The sequence below is a fragment of the Propithecus coquereli genome, unplaced genomic scaffold (assembly GCF_000956105.1).
Source record: "Propithecus coquereli isolate 6110/MARCELLA unplaced genomic scaffold, Pcoq_1.0 Scaffold19, whole genome shotgun sequence".
Classification (NCBI taxonomy): domain Eukaryota; kingdom Metazoa; phylum Chordata; class Mammalia; order Primates; family Indriidae; genus Propithecus; species Propithecus coquereli.
The window spans coordinates 858,264-883,939 of record NW_012143856.1 but is presented as its reverse complement, the minus strand read 5'-3'; the positions used below and the strand labels follow the sequence as shown (position 1 = coordinate 883,939).

At 39.1% G+C, this 25,676-nt stretch overlaps 1 protein-coding gene across 1 annotated transcript in view; it reads left to right on the top strand.

The window, feature by feature from the left end:
* LOC105809167 (schwannomin-interacting protein 1) overlaps nucleotides 1–25,676 on the top strand; it is an 886,964-nt gene that overhangs the window by 185,304 nt on the left and 675,984 nt on the right. The window contains exon 2 of the mRNA XM_012642921.1: nucleotides 22,132–22,196. Coding sequence (XP_012498375.1) covers nucleotides 22,132–22,196 — 65 coding nt within the window. The remainder of the gene's footprint in view (nucleotides 1–22,131; nucleotides 22,197–25,676) is intronic.

The window sequence follows — 25,676 nt, the reverse complement described above, 5'->3', positions numbered from 1 at the left end:
CTAAGAGGCCCTTGAGAAATTTACTAGAGAATAAACTTTAGATGTCAAAATGACTAGAGAGACATGAGCCTATGGACTGATGGCAAACATTCAATATATACTCACTGAAAAATTAAGATTAAATAAGCAATCATGTAGAGATAATGAAACTACTTAAAGAAGTAGGGATAGAAAAAGAAGATAACATATATAAAAATGTAACTGTTTTTAGTAGTCATAGTCAGTGGTAGTAGTATCTGTAATGTTGCATGTGTAAGTTTTAATGGGTGTAATACAATTGGGGAATGAGTATGCAATATTCTAATTCTATCACCTGATGTCCTTGAGAACTAGGACTTTGATTTGGAAGATGGAGGTACTATAGAAAAAGGTTTAGTTAAAACCCTGCAATCGTGAAATTGAATTGGAAATATCAGAATGAGCCCATAAGGTATTTTTCTATATATACACGTTCTAGCTGTGTCTACTGAAAAGTTCCAGAAATAATGACTAATGTGATAATACAGATTGAACATCTCTAATCCAAAAATATGAAATCCTAAATGCTCCAAAATTTGGAACATTTTTAATGCTGACATGACACCACAAATGCAAAATTCCACACCTGATCTCACGTGTTGAGTGTACAAACTTATCGAAAATATTGTATAAAATTACCTTCAGGCTATGCCTATAAGGGGTACATGAAACACAAATGAATTTTTTGTTTAGACTTGGGTCCTATTCCCAAGATATCTCATTATATATATGCAAATATTCCAAAATCCAAAAAAAAAATTGAAATCCAAAATATTTCTGGTCCTAAGCATTTCAGATAGGGGATATCCTAGTGCCCAGATTATAATATTAAAATATAAGTCCCAACTAAAAGAAACCAGGGCTTCTTGAAGAAGTGTCTGTTTCTGGGATGCGGCAGGAAGTATGTAAGCCTGGACCATTTTGTCAGAGCAAATAGCCAGGAAGTTATCAGAGACTATAGGGTTGTGTCAAAAAGATTCAGAAACCAACTTGAAGGGGCACCTAATTGGGGTTATAATAATAGGAAAAACAATGGTAATTAGAAATATCCACTATTTAATAATAAGAAGCAACTCATCAAATTTATTTACATTCATGAATTTCTAGTGATGTTAAAAAAATAATTGGCCACCTTTGCAAGATGACAAAGAATGAATTCATCTCATTGAAAATTGGTAAAGGAGAATAATCAAGATTTATCCTGCTTCTTTTATATGAGTGCACTACTGGGTATGCACATAGTAAATAAAAGAAAGTTTCTTCATAAAAATCATTTCATATGATAAGTACAATAAAATTGTATAATTAACACAACCATTTTGCAACCCCCACAAATGAATGGATTTAGATACTGTGCTTCAAAGGCTGCTAATCAACAGAGATATAAAGACTACCAGACCCTATGAACCTCCTTATAGAATATGCTGCCACCTAAAGCCTAGAAAAAAGCAACTAAAATCTAATCAAGCCTTTGGACTCAGCTGCTTGTTGAACTTCACCATGAGCATACACCCAGTAAAATCTAGTTTGAAAAACTCTAAGGTCAACGTGCATGGGTTCTTCAACAAACAATTTGTAAGGAAAAGAGATAGATGGGGAATCTGTAAACTAAAAAAAATTAAATATTAAACATATGATGTTAAACATATCACATTTTTAAAAAATGGAAACAAAATTCTGACAAGGATGCAGAGAAATAGGATCACTCATATATTGTTGTTGGGAATGAATACAAAATGGAACAATCACTCTGGAAAATCATTTAACAATTTCTTTTAAAATGAAAAATGTACTAACCATACAAGCCATAATTGTTAGCATTTATCTCAGAGATATAAAAAGTTACATTCATAAAAAAAACTGTACCTAAATGTTCATAGCAGCTTTATTATAATAGCCCAAAATTGGAAACAACCTAAATGTTCTTCAGTGGGTAAATGTCAAACCGGGATACATTCATATTGTGGAATACTACACAACAATGAAAAGGAACAATACTGTTGATACACACAAAGTGAATGAACCTCAAGGAAATTATGTTCTGTGGGAAAAAAGACATGCTCAAAAGGTTACATGACATAAGGATTCACTCTTGAATATTCTCAAAATAATGAAATCATAGAGATGGAAAAAAGATTAATAGCTGCCAGAGGCTAGGATTTGGGAGTGGAGAGGTGGTTGTGGCTATAAAGGGGCAGCACAGGGGAGCCTTGTGGTAATGGAACGGTTATGTATCTTGATTATAGTAGCAGTTACCCAAAGCTACCTATATGATCACACACACACACACACACACACACACACACAAATGAGTGACTATATAATTGATAAAATTCAAATAAGCTTTGTGAAGTGTATCAATGTCAGTTTCATGGTTTTCATAGTGTACTGTTAAAGGGAAGACCAAACCTGTTTCTCCATACTCACACCACTTCTGACACCAAATGTGTACATTTTCCTACACCAACAAATTCTCCATTTCTCTGCAGACACCAAGTGGGTGCCCTGTGATTCAATTCAATTCTGACACTATGTCCCTGGGGTTAGCATCAGATCCCACAAGTTAAAGGGCTCAGTCCCACAACACTGCCCTCACTTTAGATGCCATTCATAAGTCCCAGGTTGACACTATACTTCCGACTGACTGGCTACAAATTGGGGCTTCCCACAGCCCCCTCCTCATGTTTGATATTTGCTATAACAGCTCACAGAACTCAGGGAAATGCTTTACTCACTGTTATTGGTTTTATCAACTGAAGAATCATGAAGTTCATAAATTTGGAAAGGAGAGTTTTATTCCCATAAATCGTTGCAGCCTGCAGGTGGCCATTCTGACAGGCTGGGAAGCACAGCCTCCAGCCAAAGGCTAGAAACAGGCACTTCAAGGAAGTGGTAAAGGGCATAAGGAAAAGCATAAAGAAATCTATGCTGAGTGGGGTAGCCAAATATACATATTTATAAGCTATAGGAGAGATGAATATATATGAAAGGAGAAACATGCACATGCACAACTGAGTTTCATGCCTCTTTATGGGTTACGTGTTCAAAAAATGGTGGTGTCAGCATGATCCCAGGGTAGAGTTTTTGGCCCTCTGACATCAAAAGGTGAAGCAGAGAACATGAAAGCCCCCTGTGTGCAGCTTCCATACACTGGCCAGAACCATTCTGTGGCCAGTGATCTCTTGTTAGGAAAGAAGGCTGGTTGGTTGTGGTATTGAAAACACAAAAAGGAGGGGCAGTCATGAGGTTTGTTGAAACTGGCAGTGGAGCAAGTCTCTCCAAAGCCTAGTTTCTGTTTCTGTCCCTTAGGAAAGAAAGTCTAATGGTGGTTGATGAGAGATGGGGCATAAGTTAGAAGCATGTCCAGCCTCCCATCCTGTCATGGCCAGGAATTCAGTTTTTAAGTTTTCTCTGGTGTTCCCTTGGCCAAGAGTGGGTCTATTCAGTTGGTTGGGGGGCTTAGGATTTTATTTTTCTTTCACAGTTTATTATAAAGGATGCAACTCAGGAACAAGAGATGCATAGGGCAAGGTTTATGGGAGGAGGTGTAGAGCATCCATGCCTTCTCCAGGTGTGCCAACCTCCCAGGACCTCCAAGTGTTCACCAGCAATTTAAACCCCATTTTCTAGGTTTTTAATGGAGGGTCCATTACATAAGCACAACATATTAACACATTGGCTGCCACACTAGAAAAAAATTTTTTCCCTGGGGCCATTGTGTTTTATTAAAATAAAACAATACTTTCTAATTTGTTATTTTTTATTGTTTTCAGTGCATGAGTTATATGCAACACAATCCACATTTTTAGAATTAAATTGTCAATATTAATCGTAACAATAAGAACATCAACAAGTTAGATTTTCACGAACCAACTGCAGGGTTTTGCTTCATGAGGCCCAGGGCTCAAAAGTAGCCTGAGTTAAATACAACTCACATGGCAGTTGATATATTAAATCATAGGTCATTGGCGGTTGAAGATAATCTCCAGTCCCTCTCCCTTCTCCAGAGTCAGGGTGTAGAGCTGAAAGTTTTAACCCCTCTAATCACATGGTTGTTTCCTCTGGTAACCAACCCTCATCCTGAGGCTGTGTAGGGACCATTCATCAGTCATCTCATTAGCATACAGAAAGACACTCTATCACTCAGGAAATCCCAAGGGTCTTAGAAGTTCTTGTGTAAGAAGCCAGGGATTAAGACCAAATATTATAACAAAAGATGTACCCATCACCCCTATCACTCAGGAAATTGCAAGAATTTTAGGAGCTTTGGATCAAGTGCCAAGGCCAGAGACCAAATATGATTTCTAATTATGTCACAGCTGTAGTTATGTTATGCAAGATGCTAACATTAGGGGAAGAGGGGTGAAGCATGAGTGGGGCCATCTGTACATTTTTTTGGAAATTTTTCTGTTATTATTTCAAAATACAAAGGTTTAGGCATGGACAAGGCTAAACAATAGTATTTCAGAATGCACTATTGGGTGAGAAAACTATAGAGAAATATAAGGGAGTGGTTACCATGTAAGTTGTGATAGTGGTTAGTACTGGAGGGAGGGAGGAAGTTGTAGTCAGGATGGGGCATGTGAAGGGGCTTGTGACATTTGGTGAAGTTCTATTTTTTGACTTGGGTGATGGTTACAGGAGTATATGTGTGCATTCTCTGAATTTGCTTTTGTTTGTGGAGTAGAGGTGAACAGGGTGCCATTGAAGCACACACAGTAGATTGCTTTTAGCTGCAGACAGCTGCTGAAATCGAAAGGCCTAATAAGATGGTGCAATGCTCTTAGGTTTATGTCTTTGCATTAACAGGGAAAACCTCAAAATGATCCAGGTTTAAGTAATAGGATGTGTTCTAAATTGTTAAAATTAGATGATTTTGGTAGCAATGAACACAGAAAATGCCATACTTTACCTTGAGAATGCACGTTTTTAAAGGTATCAGGAAATCTATAGGTTTAGTTGTAGCAAATTATAATCTAATGAATTTGCAATTATCATAAATTATTTGGCCACCACAAAATTGTAGCTAATTGGATTCCAAGGTCTATTAAAGCTTATAACTACTTATATCGATATTTTTGCGACCTGCTCACCTAAAGTAAGCATCTTGTTTATCTCTTGTGTGTGGAATAGCGGGATGAAATGTCAGGATTCTTTCCCTTAAGGGGATGTCCCAGAATGCACTTGGCTTCACTCAATTTGCATCTGAGTAAATGCTGGGCATTATTATAATGGCCTCTAAATGTGGCACTGTGGATTTGATGGCTGTCTCCCCACCTCAGCACTTCAAAGCTGCTGATGGCAGAAAATGGCCAGCTCTGGAATGGACTCTCAACAAATGCTAGCTGGATGGAGTCTATTGTGTGCATCAGGTTTCTCTTGCTGATTCTGGCAGGAACATTCTTTTTTTTTTTTTTTTTTTTTTTTTTTTTTGAGACAGAGTCTCACTGTGTTGCCCGGGCTAGAGTGCTGTGGCGTCAGCCTAGCTCACAGCAACCTCAAACTCCTGGGCTCAGGCTATTCTCCTGCCTCAGCCTCCTGAGTAGCTGGGACTACAGGCATGAGCCACCATGCCCGGTTAATATTTTTTTCTATATATTTTTAGTTGTCCGATTAATTTCTTTCTATTTTTAGTAAAGACGGGGTCTCGCTCTTGCTCAGGCTGGTTTTGAACTCCTGAGCTCAAACGATCCGCCTGCCTCGGTCTCCCAGAGAGCTAGGATTACAGGCGTGATTCACCACGCCCAGCCAGGAACATTCTTTAAAGAGGACTCTGCCAGATTTCCACATGGCAAAGGAGAAACATTTACCCAAAGACTGTGGCATAAATGTTTTATCAAAGAAGGAATGCATTTCAGAAGAGCTTTTCCAACATAGGTGAGAACATGGTTGTTACAGTGCAGGCATTAGGAAGTCAAAGAACAGAGTCATTGAAGAACATAGGATGCAGTCCTCAGTTTGAGTACTTCAGATATTGAGTCTGACAGTTTCATATTGAACAGAAAGCCATAAGGGATAGCCAGTATGTAATTTCAGTGTAAATAGGGAGAAGAGAGAAGAGTAGTCACCAGCCTGGGAATGGGAATTTTAATGAGCTGTGCACTGGGGAGTTAGTACCACTTGTGGATTTAGGCAATGCTGAATAGCAGAGATACCATTCCATGTTTTATTCCAGTGATTTTTTGAATTCCTTCTCCTCTCTCTTTCCTCATCCTCCACCTTTTGAAAACCATGCATTTTCCCCCTGTATATTTCCACTTGGTTTTTAGATAACAGTGTGTCAATATCTTGAGCACATAGAGATTACACATCTAAAAGATGTAACAGTAGTTTTAATAGAAGAGAGCTCGATTGAGGTTTAATTTCCTCTTTGGGATTTTGGCATTCGTTCTGAATATTCTGCTGTATCTGTCTGAAGGAAAAATATCAATTCTGACATATCTCAGTTTAGAATAAAATACTTCTCCTTATCAAGGTTGTTCACCTACTTGTTATGAAGCAATTTGGGGCAATCGCTAAGATCATGAAATGTAATGGGATGCACTAATGGGAAATTTCACATATGAGCAGAATAAAGTCATCTCACTGGGAATTTTTTATTGGTTTTGAAAAGTGATGGTTTGTTTATATAAACCTAATATTCCCTTCCATGTGGGTTTCTCTATTCAAGAAAATTAGTTCAGGTACAGTAGCTTGTGCCTATAATTCCTACACTTTGGGAGTCCAAGGGCAGAGGATTGCTTGATGCCAGGAGCCTGGGCAATATAGTGAAACTTCATCTCTACAAAATATTTTAAAAAAACAATTAGCTGTGCATAGTGGCATGTACCTGTCATCCTAGCTACTCAGGAGGCTGAGGCAGAAGGATTGTTTGAGCCCAGTGGTTAGAGGTTATGGTGAGTTATGATCTCACCATTGCACTCCAGCCTCGACAGCAGAGCAAGACCTTGTCTCAAAAAAAAAAAAAAAGAGAAGAAAGAAAGAAAGAAAGGAAGGAAGAAAAAAAGAAAATTAGCACGAGTTAGAATGGATGAACCTATAGAAGAAAGACTTAATCTTCTGCACAATCTACCTTTGGTATTATTAGGCACAATGTGGTACCCAATCATTGTTAATAGATTATAGTATGCAGGGGTAAATGGACACTCCAGTTTGTGATGGTGTTGACTTAGTACATGACAAAGCAGAGTTGCACACACTGTCTTTTGTTCTCTTATCTGTATGCCTGCCTTGCCTATCTCTGTCAATAAATGCCATTCCTATGAATAAGCCCCCAATATACACCTTGGAATTTTACATTTCAGCTTTCGTGGTGTTTTCATAGCCCTTTCCATATTCTGCAGACACACTGTTCTTGTGGGTCAGTGAGCAGCAGCTGCCTCTCCAGGAGCCAGTGGGCCACTCATTGCCTTTCTTGGCCTCTCTGGGATATCATCTTTCAAACCCTATTTTCATACACAGAAAAGTCAGGCTTGTTTGACTGATCTGCATTCTGTCCTGAATGTCAAAATGTTTAACCCAGTTTTGAATAGAAACAATTTTTAAAATTCCTTCCCTCCTCTGGTTATACCAGGCCTTTCAAGCTGAAGGAGAACAGGGGCTGTGTCCTGTGTCCTCTTGTCATCTCCCCCTCCCCTCACTGTATCCTTGTGCCTACAACTGTTGCTCCATGAATTAGTGTTAAACGTGTTTTGGGACAGGATCTGTCTTAGGAGTTTTTACAGAGCTTTGCCCTGAAGGCATAGGTGAATGTGCTGGTTTGCATTTCGAATGCTGTTACACTGGAAGGGCGTCTCTGAAAGGCAGTAGCGGCTGTATCCCACGAGGCGCCGCATTTCTCAGACCTAAAGAATTGGATTTGCTTTGTAAAGCACAAGCGAATCTGTTAAAAACTATAGGCTGAGAGCTGACGATGGAGTGCACTCCAGAACAAACAGCTTCCCGGAAAGGCCAGCTTCACAAAGGGCCAAAAGCAAAGCTTTTGTTTAAACCACTCTAGACTACCTGTCTCCATTCACAATAACCTAATAAACATGGAGCTTACATATCTCTGTTTAACTCCTCTGTTCAAATGATAAACTTACCTTAGAATTTAGAAATTAACCTTTGAAAGACTTTGTAACCATTTGCTCACGTAAATAGAATTAGTTAAAGAATCTGTAGAACCCTTCTGCAAAAGCCTTTTGAAGATCTGTTAACCTGAGAAGAACTACCTGTTGTTATGTAAATTTGTTACCCCTGACAATTGTTCGCTATTCTCTATAAGTTACCATGTAAGACCTCATTCGGGGCTTTTTGAGACCAACAGAGACGTCCGAGCCCCCTGAGCTCCCGCTTTGCCTATAATCTTTATAAACTTATAAAACTATATCTTTGTCTCAGTGTATTCTTTTATTTCTTCCATTTTCCATTTCTCTCTATTATTTTCTTATCCCTTGCAACTCTACCAAAGGGACCCGGTTTTTTGCAGGGAACACTGGCCACGTTCCCCGCATACAACTTGGTCATATTTTTGTTACATAATGAATGGAACAATAATTAAATGACTAAAGGAAAGTTCGCTTGCTTGTGGCTCCCTTTTTCATGTTCTTTCTCAATTTTGTCTTCAATTTCATACTTTCTATGTTGTGGCCTCCGCTAAGAGTCCCTTTCTTCTTTCAATGAATATTTATTGAATACTCTTCTTAACACTTAAGTTATTACTGTGTGCCCAGGATTATGCTGGATGCTAAAATCTATGATACTTGATGTACACATGAGATTGTAAGCCAAGTTCAGATAGCGCAGCACCTACTGAGTCAGGTGAGTGACCAGGTGCCCAAGCTTTCCCTTTCCTGAGCAGTGACGCCTGCTGCACACGATCTTACACAGGGAGAAGGCACTAGACACGCATGGATTCCACCTTCCTCCCTCACGAACAATGAGCACCATAAGAGAAGTATAAATAAAGGCCCATGGCGTTTAAAAGAAATATGTTATCTTCATAAGTAAATTTTATATTTTACTTTATTCACTTTCCACCCATTTTAGTTATAAAACACATTATATTCACTTTTTATCTTAGCTAGGGCAGTGCTTATCAAATTCTCCATGCAGAAATCTCAAAGGCAGAAAATAGTGAATGTGTTTATTGTTGAGGGATACAGGAAAAAATAGCCATGTATAGGCCTAAACTTTATTTGAGACTTCCTGTTTTAGTTCTAAAATTAATACAAACTTTGTATTCCATTTTAAAATCATGCTTTCACTGTCTGCGGAGCTAACTTGACATCCTGGGAAGATGTATATTGGCCTCAGGGTCCACATACCCCTGGCCTGTTGCTGGCATATCCCAGTGGGCCAAAATAAGGTTTGCAAGTTTGAGAGATACTTAGGATTCGTGGGCAGAGAGGAGGAAAGACTCTGCTCCCAACACTCAGGCAATAGTAAGGGGGATCAGATACAACCTATACAGACAACATGAGGGCTGCACCCAGCATGGACACAGCCAGCTGTAAGATTTCAGGGAGAGAGAGCTTACATCAGAGGGGGAAACTTCCACGAGAGTTTCAAGAGGAGGCAACACTCCAGGCAATAGAAACCTTTATGTGTTCAGTGAAAATATAGTTTATGATCTGCTTTTTCATTTTCCTGTTTCTTCCTCCCGCATCTAGTCTGTGATCACCTCAGGTCACACCTTTCGATAACCTCGTTCTCATGAATTCCTTTATTTGCTGCAAGTTAGGAAACAATAAAAGTAAGTTTGTTTAAGAATCATTTTCTAAAGAAGGCTCTAAATGAAGACTTTAAGGCAAAATGGGTGGGGTTAGGCTCAGTGCTGTGCAATGGGTCTTTCGGGACACAGAGGACTTAACATCCAGGTGTGCAGCTATGTCCCAACACATAATGCTCTTTGAGAGTCTGCTCTCCAGATAACTGAGGTGATGCTGTGCTATTTGGTGATAACGTACGCACTACAATGTATTCATACCCTTTTATTTCTTTTTTAAAAAAGTTCTCTTTATCATTATTTTATTTAAACCCAAGCCTGGACTGACTCATTCCAAGTTTTTGAGTTCATGACACGTTTTAATGACATGTGGATGTTCCAAGAGGATTAAGTGGAGTGGAGGAAAAACAGTCAAAGGAAGGGGCAGGAGGGACAGATGGAGCAGGTCACATCACACCTCCTATGAGGTCCTGCCACGCCTGGGGGCTGGGGCTCTACCTGCTAAGAGAGGGGGATCGAGAAGGGCTCCAAGCAGATGATTGTCCTAATGAGGTTGCTATTCTGGCAGGCAATAAAGTCTCAACTAAGGACCATAGAAATAGAGAGGGTATGTTCATAGACAATTAAGAAATAGAATTGACAGAACTGGGTGACTAATGGGAAATGGGTTTTAGAGTGAGACAGGAGAAGTTTTCTAGATGGACCCACATATTTTAGAAGGGCTGGAGACACATAATAATAAAAATGTAAGTAACAATGTAAATCACATTGTTGAGCACCTGCTATGTGCCTGGTGCAAGACTGAATGACTTAATGCGTATTTTTAATCATCCAGCCTCATAGCAACCCTTGAAATTTGGTACAATTAGTTTCTCCATTTTACAGATGATGAAGTTGAGGCTCAAAGGGGTCACATAGCCCGAGATCACACAGCCAGAATGGAGCAGAGCTGGGCACCACAGGAAAGCCAAGACAAATGAGACAGAATTGCTGTCCTCAGTATGACACTTAAGGAATCGTCATATAGATGGCCAGCACTTTATAATACACAAAGTGCTTTTAAATATGGTACTTTGGTTAATCCTCATATAGCACTGTGTAGTGGACATTGCCATCATCTTACAAATGATGCAACTGAGACCTACAGGGGCAAGTTGGCTCTCTAAAGTTAGACAGCAGGTTGGTGACACATCTGGTTCAAACAGTATATCTGAGTACTTCGCAGAACATTACAACTTCTCCATTACAAGTACCATTGGTGAGATACTGCTGCTATTCACACTGTGGCCTGTCCCATGTCAATCATGGGAAAAGAGTGGAGACGATGAAGTTTAGATCCTGCAATCACTGCTTATGCTGTCGTCCCATTTCTGCTGTAAGACCTTGGCCAAGTTACTTAATCTGTCTGTTTTCTTATCCAAGAAATGGAAATAATAATTGCATCCTTTGCCATTTTTATGGGGCTACAGTCATAATTTTAAGAGATAATTCATGCAATGCGCCTGGAGCCTAGTATTAATAAAATTGAATAAATGTTAGTAGTAATAAAAGTAATTCAAAGAAATGACATGCAATTCTCTGCAGAAGAAAATGCTAAAAGATATAAAATCATACTTCAGATGAATTTTGAAAGATTTCAGAAGGAGTAAGAGAAACAACCCTGGGGGTAGGGAGTTAGGAGTATATTTAATCTTGAAGATTATTTTTGTTTAGGCTAGCAGTAGGGTTGTGAGTAGGAGAGTTAAATTATTGGAAATGTACTTAAAGAAAAGCAATTAGGCAGCACAATGTAATAGTCCTGGTGAGAGCTAACAAGGTCCTGAAGAAGGGTGGAAGTGGAGGGAATGGAAAGAAGATAGCTGGGTATGAGGTGCTGCAGGGCGCGTCAGGAGAGCTCTTCCCAGCATGCATCGCATTGCTCCTCACAATATCACTTGGTGAACACATAAGAAATGAAAACTCATTTTCCAACTCGACTAAGACAAAAAAAAATCTAATCCAGATAGTGTTTTCTACACTACAAAGAAATGCATTCCAGAATCAGGTATAAACAATTTGGGAGTTACATGTTGTTCTGATTGCCTGCACTTTGTTTTTTCGTCCTTTGGCACAGAGAGGCTGTAGTTGGTGTGAGGTGTCACTTATCCGCATTTGCTATTCTGTCTGTATTCTGAGAGGTGTTTATTTGCTGGCTTCTGTGCTTATTTGTTTTTGAGTTCTCAGTCTGAAGCATGGTCTCTAGAATTTTCTTCTTTTCAGACTGAAGAAATATGTGAGATGCAAAAACGTCTACACCCTAGTGTCTGTACCTAGTATTTCAATCTCAGTTGAGTTTTCATGGTTGTCCTGCTGTTAGGCTGAATTAACTTTGAGTAAAGTGACCATTTTAAAAATTATTACCAATAGTGTTTCAATTTCTTATTTCCTAGATTTCATGGAAATGGTTAGACTTTTGTAATGAGCTAGGTCTTCACTCTGTAATGATAGCTTTAGAACATCTGTGACCTAAAACTAGCAGAAGTTTGGAGATCATGCACTAGCTTAGGGAAAGGAGAGGGGAACATTTAGGCCTGAAGGGTATTTTTTAAGATAACATTGGGCTGGCTCATCCTGTCTGACCATCCCGGATCCACAGTAGCTGGATTACCATTTGCAGGTGCTTATTCAGATTAGGGCAAAGAACTGTCTTGGGTGACCTGGTTGTAGGTGTACCCTTCCAGAGTACCCATCTACTCTAAGGGATTCTCAGGGACTGAAATAATCTGAGATCCAAAGTGACCAAGGACAATGACTTAAACAGACATAATTGGGTTTTTACTTAATACGTTTCCACTTGGCATCTGCGCAAACGGGTTCAGGTGTTTGGCACTCTCACATTTTGCAGGCAAAGGCTTTCATGTCCTAATGCCTATGGACATGGCCTGTTTGGTCAAACAAGAATAAAGAATGAGCTACCACAACAATTCTCATAGCCATATCTTATATTTGTAAGTTTCTAAGTTTGCTATGCAAGAGGCAGCTAATGATAATGACACTGTGAGTGAGCACAGTGAGACCCAGGACTACCTCACTCAGTGACTATTGCCATAAAATCACAGCCCCTCTGCATCTCGTTGGACATTCAAAATGTTCTTGAAGAGCTAGAAATGGGAAAATCTCTTTTTAAGTCTACCACCTCATATGTGCCTTATGTGCCCATAACTTACCTGAATGAATCCTTTAAATGAGCAGTTGATGTCCTATTAGCCATTTTTTTCTCTCAAAGAGATTCATGTTCAGCCACAAGGTAACTTCCCTGTGTGAAACTTACAGTTCTGCCATCCATAAAAAACATTAATGCATAATACATAAACAAAATGTGTACTCTTTTCGCAAAAAATGACAAAAGAAAAAAAAAGAGAAATTTAGTCTTTGCTTTCCACAGGGAGAAAATATGAATCTTGAATTTTTATTTTTGATGCCTTTTTGCCTTTAAATATATGAGATGACTATTAATGCCCATATTCACAGCAGGGATAGAAGGGAAATGGCAGTAAATTGTAAAGCACATTTACATTATAACAAGGCCTGTGGAAGCATTGTAATTCACACGGTTATTTCAACAGAGGTTTGGACTCCCTCCAATTTAATTTTCTGAAGTTGGGCTGTGCAGCTGGGTCATTCCTGGTCTAATCTGGGAAATGTATCTCTTAAGGCTGTGGATCAGAATGCCAGCCTCCCAGCTGTCACCAAGGAACATCATTTATGGCCACCGAGGTCTGAGGGCAAAGCATCAGAATCACTTTATGTGGACACAGCAGCCTAGCTAGCTTCATAAATTCTGTCGCAAAGAGCAATAATCAATATTTCATGTTTAATGATGCAGAGCTAAAATTAGTATAGATTTTATGTCTTCTACTTTTCCAAATTATGCAAACATTAGTATCCCCTTTTGTACTACCCTTATTACATTTCCATCAAAAAAAAAAAAACAGTGTGGGGAGGGTGCTGAGGAAGCTTGGTAATATTTAACTGAATGATTGAATAGTCAAAAACATCAAAAGTCATTTTGGTTTTTAATTTTTGCTAGATAGTTACCCTTAGGTTAATAGGAAATTATTCCCAACACAAAAATCTGATTTATGTAAGTGGCACAGGTTTCCTCACCCATAGCTGCACGATGAAGTAAATTGCAGATTGTTTTCACATTTTAAGTTACTTTAAATGCTCTGAGATGTACTGGCAATGAAATGGTGAGGGTGTGAGTCCAAAAAATTCAAAGGTTGGCATTTAGACACTAGTGTGCTTTAGAGAAAATGCAATTTTAAGTGAATTTCTGATTTTAAACCTATCCAAAGAGCATGCCCTGCTTGTCTGGACAATAGAAGTGGTAGAGACAGGAAAAAAAACACAAAAACAACAACAACAAAAACTAAGAACAGTGTTTTATTATTGGGTAGGTCAAGGGGCTGACTCAGTAGCCACAGAGATGAGCTTTTCTAATTTCTTAGCTGTAGCCCACTGTTTGTGACAGGAGAAAAACCTGCAGGCTTAAGGTATGAGGGGGAAGCTAGACGCAAAAGAAGAAAATTCAGTGTCCACCATTTCTTTAATGGTTCACATCCAAGTTACTTCAAAGCAACCCTCAGGACAGTGGGAAGCCTGGTAAATCGTCAATTGATTATTCACCATAACAGTACAGCCACGCCACTCATAATACCGATTTCATTTGTAGATATGGGATTAAGGAATCTGGAATGCTGTATGTCTGGGTTGTACTTGAATAATTCAATTTGTACTTAGCAGAGGGGCTTAGCCTAAATTTTAAAAAAGAAAGAAGCTAAATAGAGCATAGTAGAAATTGTCCCATTATTTGTTGAGTCAAACTGAGCCAGAAAGTTGGATTCAGGCTCTTGAGTTGACACAGCTTCTCCTACAAGGATCGGTCATCAAGCACACATGTTCCTCTGCTAATTAACATGATTAGTTAATACAATTAGTTGAATTTGTTGGAATATAGAACAGAAATTGCAAGAATAGGGCAAACAAAAGCTACCTAGGATTCCTGGAGCATATCAGCCAGGATCCAGGGAGAAGGCAGATGACTAATTTAAAAGGGTGATTAAAAAAGTTTAATGAAGTAACTATTTACATAGATGTGGGCAGGGAGTCGGGAGAAACACAAGGGATGGGGCAAGGGAAGGGAAAGGAAGCAAAGGGAGGGAGGAAAAGGGAGAAGGAGAAGGAGGGTAAGGAAAGGCCTCGATGGAGCAAGAAAGGGGAGCAGTTAGAAGAACACGGCACTGTCGTGTGGGAGAGGCCACCCTGTGGTAGCTGTGGCCTTTGGTTACTGCCAACCACAGATCTCCAGCAAGGGAGGAGAGCAAAGAGAATAAACACTCCGTCTTCTCTTTTCTGCCGCCCTCTGGTCTCATGCCAGTGCCTCCTTCTGCTCAGATGCACCCAAGGCCACAGCACAAAGGGGCCTGGTTGATAAAGTCCAAAATTATGAGCCTCCCAGGGCACAGAGGAGAGTGGAGAAGAATCAAGTCTACATCTGGAGGGACAGAGAATAATCAGCAGAGGACATAAAACTTCTTGGGATTTTTTTGAGCCATTAAGCTACTAAAGTTTCTTTTCATCTTAGTTGGAACTATACATTCAATTCACTTATTCAGCAGATATTTATTAAACACCTCTTAATTGTCTCATTTTGGAAATGGGGACATCAAGGCAAGTAAGTCACCATCCCTGATCTCAGGGAGCTGAGTAGAGGAGGCAGGTAAAGAGAAAAATGCTAAAATAGGAGTCACTGTAGATTGCTGAGGAAGCAGGGTGGGATGATCAACCCTCCTGCTGGACTGGGAACACCTACATGGAGGAGGGTAAAGTTGACGTCTTCTTGAAAGAAGACTGGGGTAGGCCAGTAGAAGAGTTAGGGACAAATTGTCATTGAATGTCCAGGAAGAGAGCATGTGAGTTCTGGGATTGTGTGAGTTTCATTTGACCAGACTCAGAGAAGTGTGTGCAGGGGCAGATGAGGTGGAGTGGGGAGAGAACAGCCGGACCCTGTCACTCAGACTGTGGCTGCGCTGTTTGGAATCCATCCTGATGGCAACAGGGAGCCATTGATGGTTTCTAGTAGAAAAATGGCATTGCCAGACATGAAATCAGAGACAAACAGAAACAGTAGGAAAAACCAATGATGGCAGAGACCAATTTGCACATGTTTTTAATGGTAAATTAAAACAAAACTTTCTCAGAGTGAAACTCAGAGCAAAGATATGTGGAGCAATTCGACTTGCTTATCCATCTCTGAGAAAATGAGGACATGTTTTGGAACTTGCAGGCCGATTGAATTGAAGCGTTTCTGTATAGTTAGCTTAAACAACCAAATGATGAAATCAATCCTCCAAATTGTCAGCAGAGCAGCTGTTCAGAAAGATCTTGTTAGTCATTGACCTTATGTTTAATATGATTTCCTAGAACGTGGATACTCGGATATTGAATAAAGTACTGCATGAAAGCCCTCCCCACCTAGCAAGCTCCCTGCAATGAAAGAACCAAGGAAAAGAGAGTGGCTGGTACAGAGTGCAAAACTCTTCTCTTCCTGCCCCCCAAGTCCCCAGAGAAAAAGAACAGAAGAAAGCATTCCACAGGCTCATCTTAGAGGAGAAAGTACCAGGACAGCCAACAGCTCAATCTCTTTGCTAATCATAACGCAAAGGGTAAAAAAAAATGTTTATAACCTCCAAAATCACCTCTGCTTTCCAAGAATAATTAAGATTTCTCATTCAAATTATTTCCATTCTGTAGAAAAGTTGCTTCAAGCCTGAGCCTTTCCAGTCATGTGACACATAATGACATGTCCATCAACAATGGACCACATGTACTACCCAGAACAACCGTATCATTACAACCCACAAGATGTAATATCTTATTGTTCCTGTACTTTTTCTATGTGTGAGATGTGTTTAGATGCACGAATACTTAACATTCAGTTACAACTGCATACAGTATTCAGTATAGGAATATGCTGTACAGGTGTGTAGCCTAGAAGTAATAGGCTACACCACATAGCCTCAGTATGTACTAGGCGGTACTGTCTAGATTTGTGTAAGTACACTCTGTGATGTTCACACAATGATGAAATCACCTAGCAACATATTTCTCAGAATGTTTCCTTGTTGTTAAGTTACACATGAGTATATATAACCCAGATTTATGGCTTATGTCATTGGAGGTGGGGCAGGATATGATAAAGAATTAGGTGGGAAGGATGGGAGAAAATGGAGGAGACTTATTCTTAGAATAAGGAACTAGGGTCTATAGGGATGAAGAGTAAGTTTTACCCTGATAATAAAATGCCGTGTGAATGACTGAAAAGAATAATCTATCTGTCTATCTAGCTATCTATCATCTCTATCTTTCTACTTATTTATCATATGTACTCTGCCTATTTCGTGTTTGCTTCTACTTACTGTGAAAAGCACACATGTAATAAGAGAGTTAAAATAAAGATGTTCACATATCATATACTGAAAGAGGAGGAAGATAAGCATACTAACAACCTGCAAAGAATACTTATGGCAAGTAAATATTTAATTTAGCTTAAGATTCTAATAGCCAAGGCAGAGTAAACGACCTCTGCAAGACTTATGAGTTGTTATTGTAGATGAACAGGTGTACTATTATATCAAACAGGGGCAAATATACGCTAGCACTAAATTCTAAGATATACTTCTCTTTCATTCCATTTTTTATAAGAGATCCAATAGCGAAACAGTGTCTTCTACAGTGTATAATGAATATCAATCCCTATTTTCGTGTGGATATGACACAAAAATTAATTCAAGATTGATCATAGACCTAAATGTAAATAAGCTGTAAATCTTCTAGAAGAAAATACATGAGACAATCTTTGCCATATTGGAGTAGGCAAATATTTCTTAGGACACAGAAAATACCAAATAACAAAAATAAAATAAAACAATAAATTGTATTGAATCAAAATGAAAAAACTTCTCTTTAATATAAATATTTAATATAAAATTTTGCAGAAATGTTCTTCATGTGGGATTTGTTATACCAATATTTGCTATAGAAGCATCAGACTTTAATAAAAAGGCACTGAAGACCATGACCTGCTTTATTCATTAGGCTTCTGAAGAAGACATTTTTAAGACATTGCTAAAACAAAACAAGCACACAACAGCAACTGCCCTGTTCTGAACTTCTATACTTCTATGACTCATCTTAGAATTTTGCATTCAGTAGCACTAGGTTTTGGCTCAGGCTGTCACTTCTCAGTTAGGATTCTTTCAGTTGTTAAAAAAAAAAAGAAAAGAAAAATAAAGAAAACAGAAAGAAACCTTAACTGAAAGTGTTTTAAGCAAATGAAAGAGTCTATTGGCTTGCAAAACTAAAAAGTCCATCAATATGCTGGTTTCAAACTCCAGTCTGATCCAGAAGTTCACAGCATAACCTGGGCTCTAGCCTCTTGCTGTTTTTCTTTCCTTCTATACTCTTTGCTGTGTTATCTTTTTCCTTCAGCAAATACTTTTATAACAGTGCCAGGGTTCCTCACACTTCGAAATCCCCACAGTTCAAAACCCAGAGGAATAAACCAAAGTTCTTCTTCAAATGCTGAAGTAATGTTTAAACAATTAACATTGGTTGAGCAACTACTATGTGCTGGGCATGATTCCAGGCACTGAAAATATAGTGGTGGATATGACAAAAACCTGCTTCCATGGAGATTACAATCTAGTGGAGGGAAACAAATAATAATGAAACACAAATATAATATATTAGGAAGTGATAAGAACCATAAAAAAGCGAATGAAAACATAAAGCATGGTAAGTGCATAATGAATGATGAGTGACATTTTAAAGTTCAGTCACGGAAGACTGCTCTGAGAAGGCAATATTTGAGCAGACACCTGGATGAGGTGAGAGTGAGCCTTGTGAGGATAAGGAGAATGAGTGTTCTGTGCAGAGAGAACAGCAAAGATAAATGATCTGAGAGGGAGTAATTGTGGCTGTTTCTGCAATATCACAAGAGCAATATGGCTAGAGAAGAGTGCGTTATGCACATGGGGAGTGGTAGGAGACAAGGTCAGAGAGATAGGTAGGGGTTCATATTAATAACACATGGGGCTCTGTAGGCCATGGCGATGAATTTGATTTTATTCCAAAAGTGATGCAAAACCACTGGAGAGTTATAAACAGGAAGTGTGTATCACTTGTCTATATTTGTCTCACTGTGATGGATCAATAAGTTGGTAGCTTGGTTTTCTTACATGACAATATGTTCAGATGCTGGCAGATCAGGGTTGATGCAGTAGCTCCATAGTTTCATCAGAGGCCCAGGTACCTATTTTCTTTCTATTTTACTATCTTTAAATAGGTCTTCTTCCTGTAGGTACAATGGCTTCTGTACTCTGGATTACTATAACGCAGGCAAAGAAGAAGGAAGAGCAAAGGTCAAAAGCCACATGCCAGTAGAGTCTATTCCCTTGTATCAGAAAAACAATGGTTTATACAGAAGTCCCATTCAGTAGACATATGCTCGTATCTATATAAAGAAAAATGAATCCTAGTCCCTACGAGACACCATACACAAAAATTAATTGATCATAGACCTAAATATAAATAAGCTATAAAACTTCTAGAAAAAAATACAGGAGACTATCTCTACGACATTGGGGTAGGCAAATATTTCTTAATACACAGAAAATACTAAATAACAAAAATAAAATAAGTTGTATGCCTCAAAATGAAAGATTTCTGTTTGTTAAAAGACACTATGTGGGAGAAAATATCAGCAATACAAACATTGACAAAAGAGTTGTATCCAAAAATATGCAAAGAACTCCTACAACTCAATAAATACAAGTTATATAACTCAGGTAAAAAAACAAATGCAAAAATACTCAACATCATTATCAGAGAAATGCAAATTAAAATCACAATGAGATATCACACATCCACTGGAATGACTAAAACTAAAAAGATTGACATCAAATGTTGGTGAGGATGTACAGCAGCTAGACCTCTCATACCTTGCTGGTTGGAATATAAACTAGTACAACCACTTTACAAAAACAGGAGTTTTTTAAAAAGTTAAGCATACATCTACTTTATGATGGAGAATTTCACTCCTAGATATTTACCAAAGAGAAAGGAAAACATACATCCACAAAAAGATTTGCACAAGAATGTTCATGGCAGCCTTATTCATAGTAGGCAATATCTGAAAACAATTTAAATGTCCATCAACAGGAGAATGGATTGATACGTTGTGGTGTATTTATATAATGGAATACTCCTCAGAAATAAAAAGAAATAAATCACTGATGCACGTGATGGCATGGATGAATGTTAAAATATACTGATGAGTGAATAAAGCCAGGCACAAAGGAACAGATAAATTTATATGAAATTCTAGAATAGGCAAGATTAATCTACATGGATAGAAATCAGAACGGGGATGCCTTTGGGAGAGGGGAATTGATTGTAAATGGACACAAAGAAACTTTCTGGAGTGAGAGAAATGTTCTATATATTGTTTTGGGCTTTGGTTCTACCAATGTATGATTTGACAAAAGTCATTGTATTGCACACTTATGATATATTTCATTCTTTGTACATTTTACTCCAATTAAAAAGAAAGCCCAGGTACTGTGGGATCACTCTGGCTGGTGTCAGGAGAAATGACTGAAGCAGACTAACATGTGAAGAAGGGAGACGATTAGGAGATTATATTGGCTGGCTTAGGCCAGACTGAAAAGTGGTCAAGTTCCAAATATGTTTTTTGGAAGATTGGTTCATTGATTGATTATGGATTGTGAGAGGGAGAAATGTGTAAAGTCTGACTCCTAGGTTTTATCTCCGCATAGCTAGGTGAATAGTGAAAGCCATTTGCCAAAATGAGGAAGAAGTGGTGAAGAAGGAGGTTTGGGTAGGAGGGTATAGGCAGGGAAATCAACACTTTGGTTTTGAACTTGAAATGCTTGTCAGACATGCATATGGAACTGTCGAGTAGGCAGGTGGATGCAGAAGAGTGGAGTTTTGAGGAGAGGTCAGCAAATATAAATTTAAAGCCGTGAGACTGAATGAGACCCCCTGAGGAATGAGGATAGGTAACGAAGAGGACAGAGGCTTAGAAAAGGCAGTAGGGGTGTTTCCAGAGGAGCTGAGGTTTTGTAGGAGCAGAAAAGGTCTGGAAGCAGCAATGAGGAGCAAGGAGGGTCCCATCTCTTCTCCACACCATGCAGCATGCAGCACGTGGGGGAGAGATGGCCCCTTCCAAAGAGGACTGCATGGGAGAAGGAGTGCTCAGGGACTCAGTCAAGTTTGTCACCAGCAAATCTTCTATATACTTTTCTGAGTAGTTCTCTGATCTCTAAGACAAACTTAACTGTCCCAGAACAGTGAGGCGTGGTTCACTTAGGGCAAGATAATTACGAGCATGTTGAAAAAAGTTGAGGGGATACAGGATTCTGCTGATGATAGACTGTAAGTTGCAAAGGGCCAGGGTAAAGGCTGGAGGGATGGGGAGAGGTGGGTGACTGGGTGAAATTCCGGAATGTACAGTGCAGAATGAGGTTACAAAGATTGTATAATGGGGATGATCTAGGAGACTTGATGTCTTGTAGGTTATAAACATGTTGAGATTAGTCCTGATGGTCTTTTAGGAGCAAAGGAGTAATTAGATCTAACTGTGGCTTCCCCTTGGGGCTGGTCACATTAGCAGCTTTTGGTGGTGGCACGTGGTGTGGCCTCGGGGAATGGTGGTCTTCCCAGGAACAGAGTTCTGTGAGCCTTCCTTAAATCCTGCTGTGATTAATAAGACAGAACCAGCAGTCTCACCAGGAACCTGGGCCAACTTCTATTGCATCCCTGTGGCCAGAAACTTCTTACAGAGACTTACAGATGCCTGAAATTCAGGGATTATAGGTGTGGACATGGGTGGCATGCATGTGTGTGTGTGTCTGAGCACTTGGGCTATGGGGAGGAGGTTGGCAACAGTCACCTAGAGACAAGAGAGGATGGTTGCTGAATGGTTAAACCCAGCACACATTCATTTGAGTCTCTTACTCAGCAACCACCAAAGGTAAATCTGCTGACAGGGTAAATTTGGAAAGAGTGTAGGTAGATCCATGCAAACATATCTTGGCTCTGGAAAAATAACAGGAAGCATTATCTTTAGTGATTAAAAAATCATACAATTTGAGTGACAGTACTGTATTCTAATTCGATCAAGGGTCAAATTGTATTGTTGTGTGTTTAAACATTTAACCATTGCAAACTCCAGAACTCTTGATGGTGTGTTATCTCAGTTTACTAACAATCGTCCTCAAATAACATTGCCCAGAAATACCTCGTGTCAATTTGTAAGAAACATCTTTCCTTTTTCACAGGAAGAACTGAAAAGATTGCAGAATCCTCTAGAACAAGTTAATGATGGAAAATATTTATTTGAAAAGTAAGTAAAAATTATTAAAGTAAGTTAAATTATTTATGAGGTTGAAAAGCTTACATGAAAAAACTGGCAAAATGAATAAATAAATCTGGCAGTTTCTTATGATATCATTGTGGTCAAGGTCTAGAGATGTGGCTCATTTGAGATGTAGGTGGATAAATTTACGGATAGTTGAGCCACAATGCACAAGCTCTACTGATTAACAGCACAATATGATGTCTAGATGTCTCCAGTGGTGTAGCTGAGGGCTTCAAACTTAACCCGGCTCTGTCTTAGGCTTTTAATCAAGGATGTTTATAGAAGGTAGGCATAAAACTTGCAAAAAAGCTAACACTAAGACTAACAGAATGAACATTCAAAATAGCATTGCAGAATGGAACAAAACAGAGCTTTAAAAAAGCAAAAAAGAAGAGATTAAATTGAACAGAGATAAAAGTAAAATCTCTCACTTAGATTTTTAAAAAATTGTAAAATTAGAGATATGAGAGACATATCCTGATCTCAATTTGTAGATAAATGCTTAAAGGTTTTATTTGACATTAACATAGCCCGTGATTTTTAGATGTGGCTTCTAAAAACATTAGCATAATATTGGACTGATTAATATGCCTACATTTTCGAGTTAAGGGAATACAAATAACTATCATTTATTGAACATTTACTATGTACCCTGGACTACTGAATACTTACAGACATTTCCTCATCACATTCTGATTATAGCTTTTATATTTAGGCTTTAAGATTTCTGTTTTACAGATGAGGAAAAGAGGCTCAGTGAGGTTTTGGCAAATCATCCAAGTATACTCAGCTAGTGAGTGGTGAAGACGGGCAATGAGCCCAGGTGTGCCTGCCTCCACAGAGCCTTTCCTCTCAACCACTGGCTGACACTCAGTGTACTCTGGACCAGTCAAACCTGAAAGGCGTCATGCTTGGCTCTGGGCACCACATTTAAGAAGCACATTGACACTCCCAAGAATATCAGAAGAGGTCAACTAAAATTGTGAGAGTTCTAGAACCATGTGAAATGACTACAAAAAGATGAGGATGTGTAGCTTAGAGAAAAGAAATCTCAGAAGAAACATAATAGATTTGAACACATGTTTAGTAATTCTGTAAAAGAGAGCCTAAGTTGCTCTTCTTGCTCCAGAAAATACAGCCAGAATCAATGAGTAGGATAGATGGAGAAACAGCTTTGTGACTCAGAAAAAGAAACACTTGTAAAAATTCAGCCTTCCCAACAACAAAAAAAAATGAACCTCTTTGTTAAGAAGTGAGCTGCGTAGGAGCAGAAAGATGTGATCCTTTTCCTCCTCATCACAAGGGGCATGGTCAACACAAAAGACAGGTTAACAAGAGAAAAGTATAACACATTTATCTAATCAAAGCTTTATAATACACAGGAGCCTCCAGAAATTAAGACCCAAAGACACAGGGAAAACTGTCCATTTTTATGTTTAGATTTGACGAAGACTGTATAGTTATGTAGAAATGTGATTGGACAAAAGGGTATAATCTAATGGTAATAGACTGGGGGAAAACCTAGCAAAGCCTGTCTGCCCAGATTCTTCTTGGCCTCTTTGTGCAGCATTCCTTCCTCTTGGGCAGGACCCCTCTGAAATGAGCGTCCTATGACCTACCATTAGACAAGGTAGGTCAGAAAATTTGTATGGCCAGCTGTTACACAGAAATGCAGGGGAAGGTTAGAGTAATATTTCTGGGTGTTATGGCTTGCTTTGGGGAAGAAGGGTTCTAGTTTCTATGAGCCACCTTATGGAAGAGGAATTCTGGTTTTTACAGCTCACTTCAGGGAAGAATGAGGACAGGGACAGGAGAGTAGGAGGTCAGAGAGAGACTTTGCTTCTGCGATCTTTATCTCCTCTAGTTCAAAGTCCTCAGCAAGCCAAAGTGCCACACTTTGGGGTGTCGTGTTCTGAGCCCCAACACTGAGAGATACAGGAAGTGCCCAAGAAGAGTATCAATTACCATCCATCTGAGATGCTGTTAAAACTTTCCTGAAAATGGAAAAAGTTGGGTTTGATTCCTCTTCTTGCTTTTTCTTAGCTTTGTCAGTCAGACAAATCATTTACCCTGAGCCCAGTTTACCCATCTCTGAAAGTGAAGATAATAATACTGACTTGAGCATCTTACTGAGAGCATTAAAGGAGACAGTCCGTATTAGCAATGCCAGCTTCCTTCCCTCCATCTGGGCAGAGGTTTGGACTAGACAGCTTCAAAGCTCCATTCCATCTCCATGATCCCGAGAATTTGCCATGTCATCACACTGAATGGCAGGTTGAGCTTTTTGGTCAAATGAAATTTCTGGGTTACCTATGGATTTAATTTATCCATGATATGCTTGTTCTTGTTAATATGAATGAATGAGAATAAAATAGTTCAATTTCACTCCACCCTTTACCACCAGCATCACTAGCTATATGTAAACAATAACTAAAGAGTTTTTAGCTGACATGAGAAAGATTTTTCTGCTGTAGGGATTAGTGCTGTAATGACATTTGGTCCAAATCAGTGGTTCTTCACCCTGCCTGCACTTAGAATCACCTGGGGAGCTTAATAAAAACGTCCTGGCATAAGCCTTACTCCAAACAAATTGAATCTGACTCTCAGGGGATGAGGGCCTGGAATCAGTATTTCTTAACAGCACGTTTCACATGGTTCTAAGGAGGAGCTGGGGTTGAAAATCAGTGGTGTAGATGCATTTTAGATTATTTTTGGTTATTCAGTAATCTCCTCATGCAGCTTAATTCTCTGAGGACACACTTTCTCTGTGATGTTCAGACCATTTGTGCATTAAACCTGGCTATGCGGCTTTTCATTGCTGATTTTAATGTAGGAAATAAACTCCCGAAGTTTTTTTTTCCTGCTAATTGACCACAGCTCTATGTTAAACCTTTCACTAACACCAGCGTGTATCTTTCTCAGCTCTGCTCTCAAAAGATATGTGAAAATTAATGGTGTACACGTGGGCTTCCGTCTCCTTCACCCCACTCTTTCCCCTGCATTATCCAGAGGCCTGAGAAAGCTAAAAGCTTTTGTACATGACCAGTCTGTTTTGTAAGCTTGGTTTTTTCCAGTCAAGATTGAGGAATTCCAGAGACGGGAATGAAAGACTCTCCTCTTTATACCCATTTGCCTGGAATTCTGGAGATTTTCCCATTTTACTTCAGGTCAGGGCTGTGTCCCTGAAAGCTGTCAAATTTGATTGAAAAAATGGTGTACTTTGAGTGAGCAGATTAGGCATTTCATTATAGCTGTAGCTCACTTAGGTGCTGATAGAAATCATCTCAGCTACTCGAAATGACCGTAAGTTAAGTGATAGTGGTGTCACAGCAGTTGATCGGTTGTTCCCCCTTGGAACATTACATTTATTCTGAATGCTCAACCGGGTTCTGTGGTAGACGGTCAGTGTGAAGGGAGGAGAAGCTGCAACTCCGCACTATCTGAGACCATATGCAGGGCCAACCA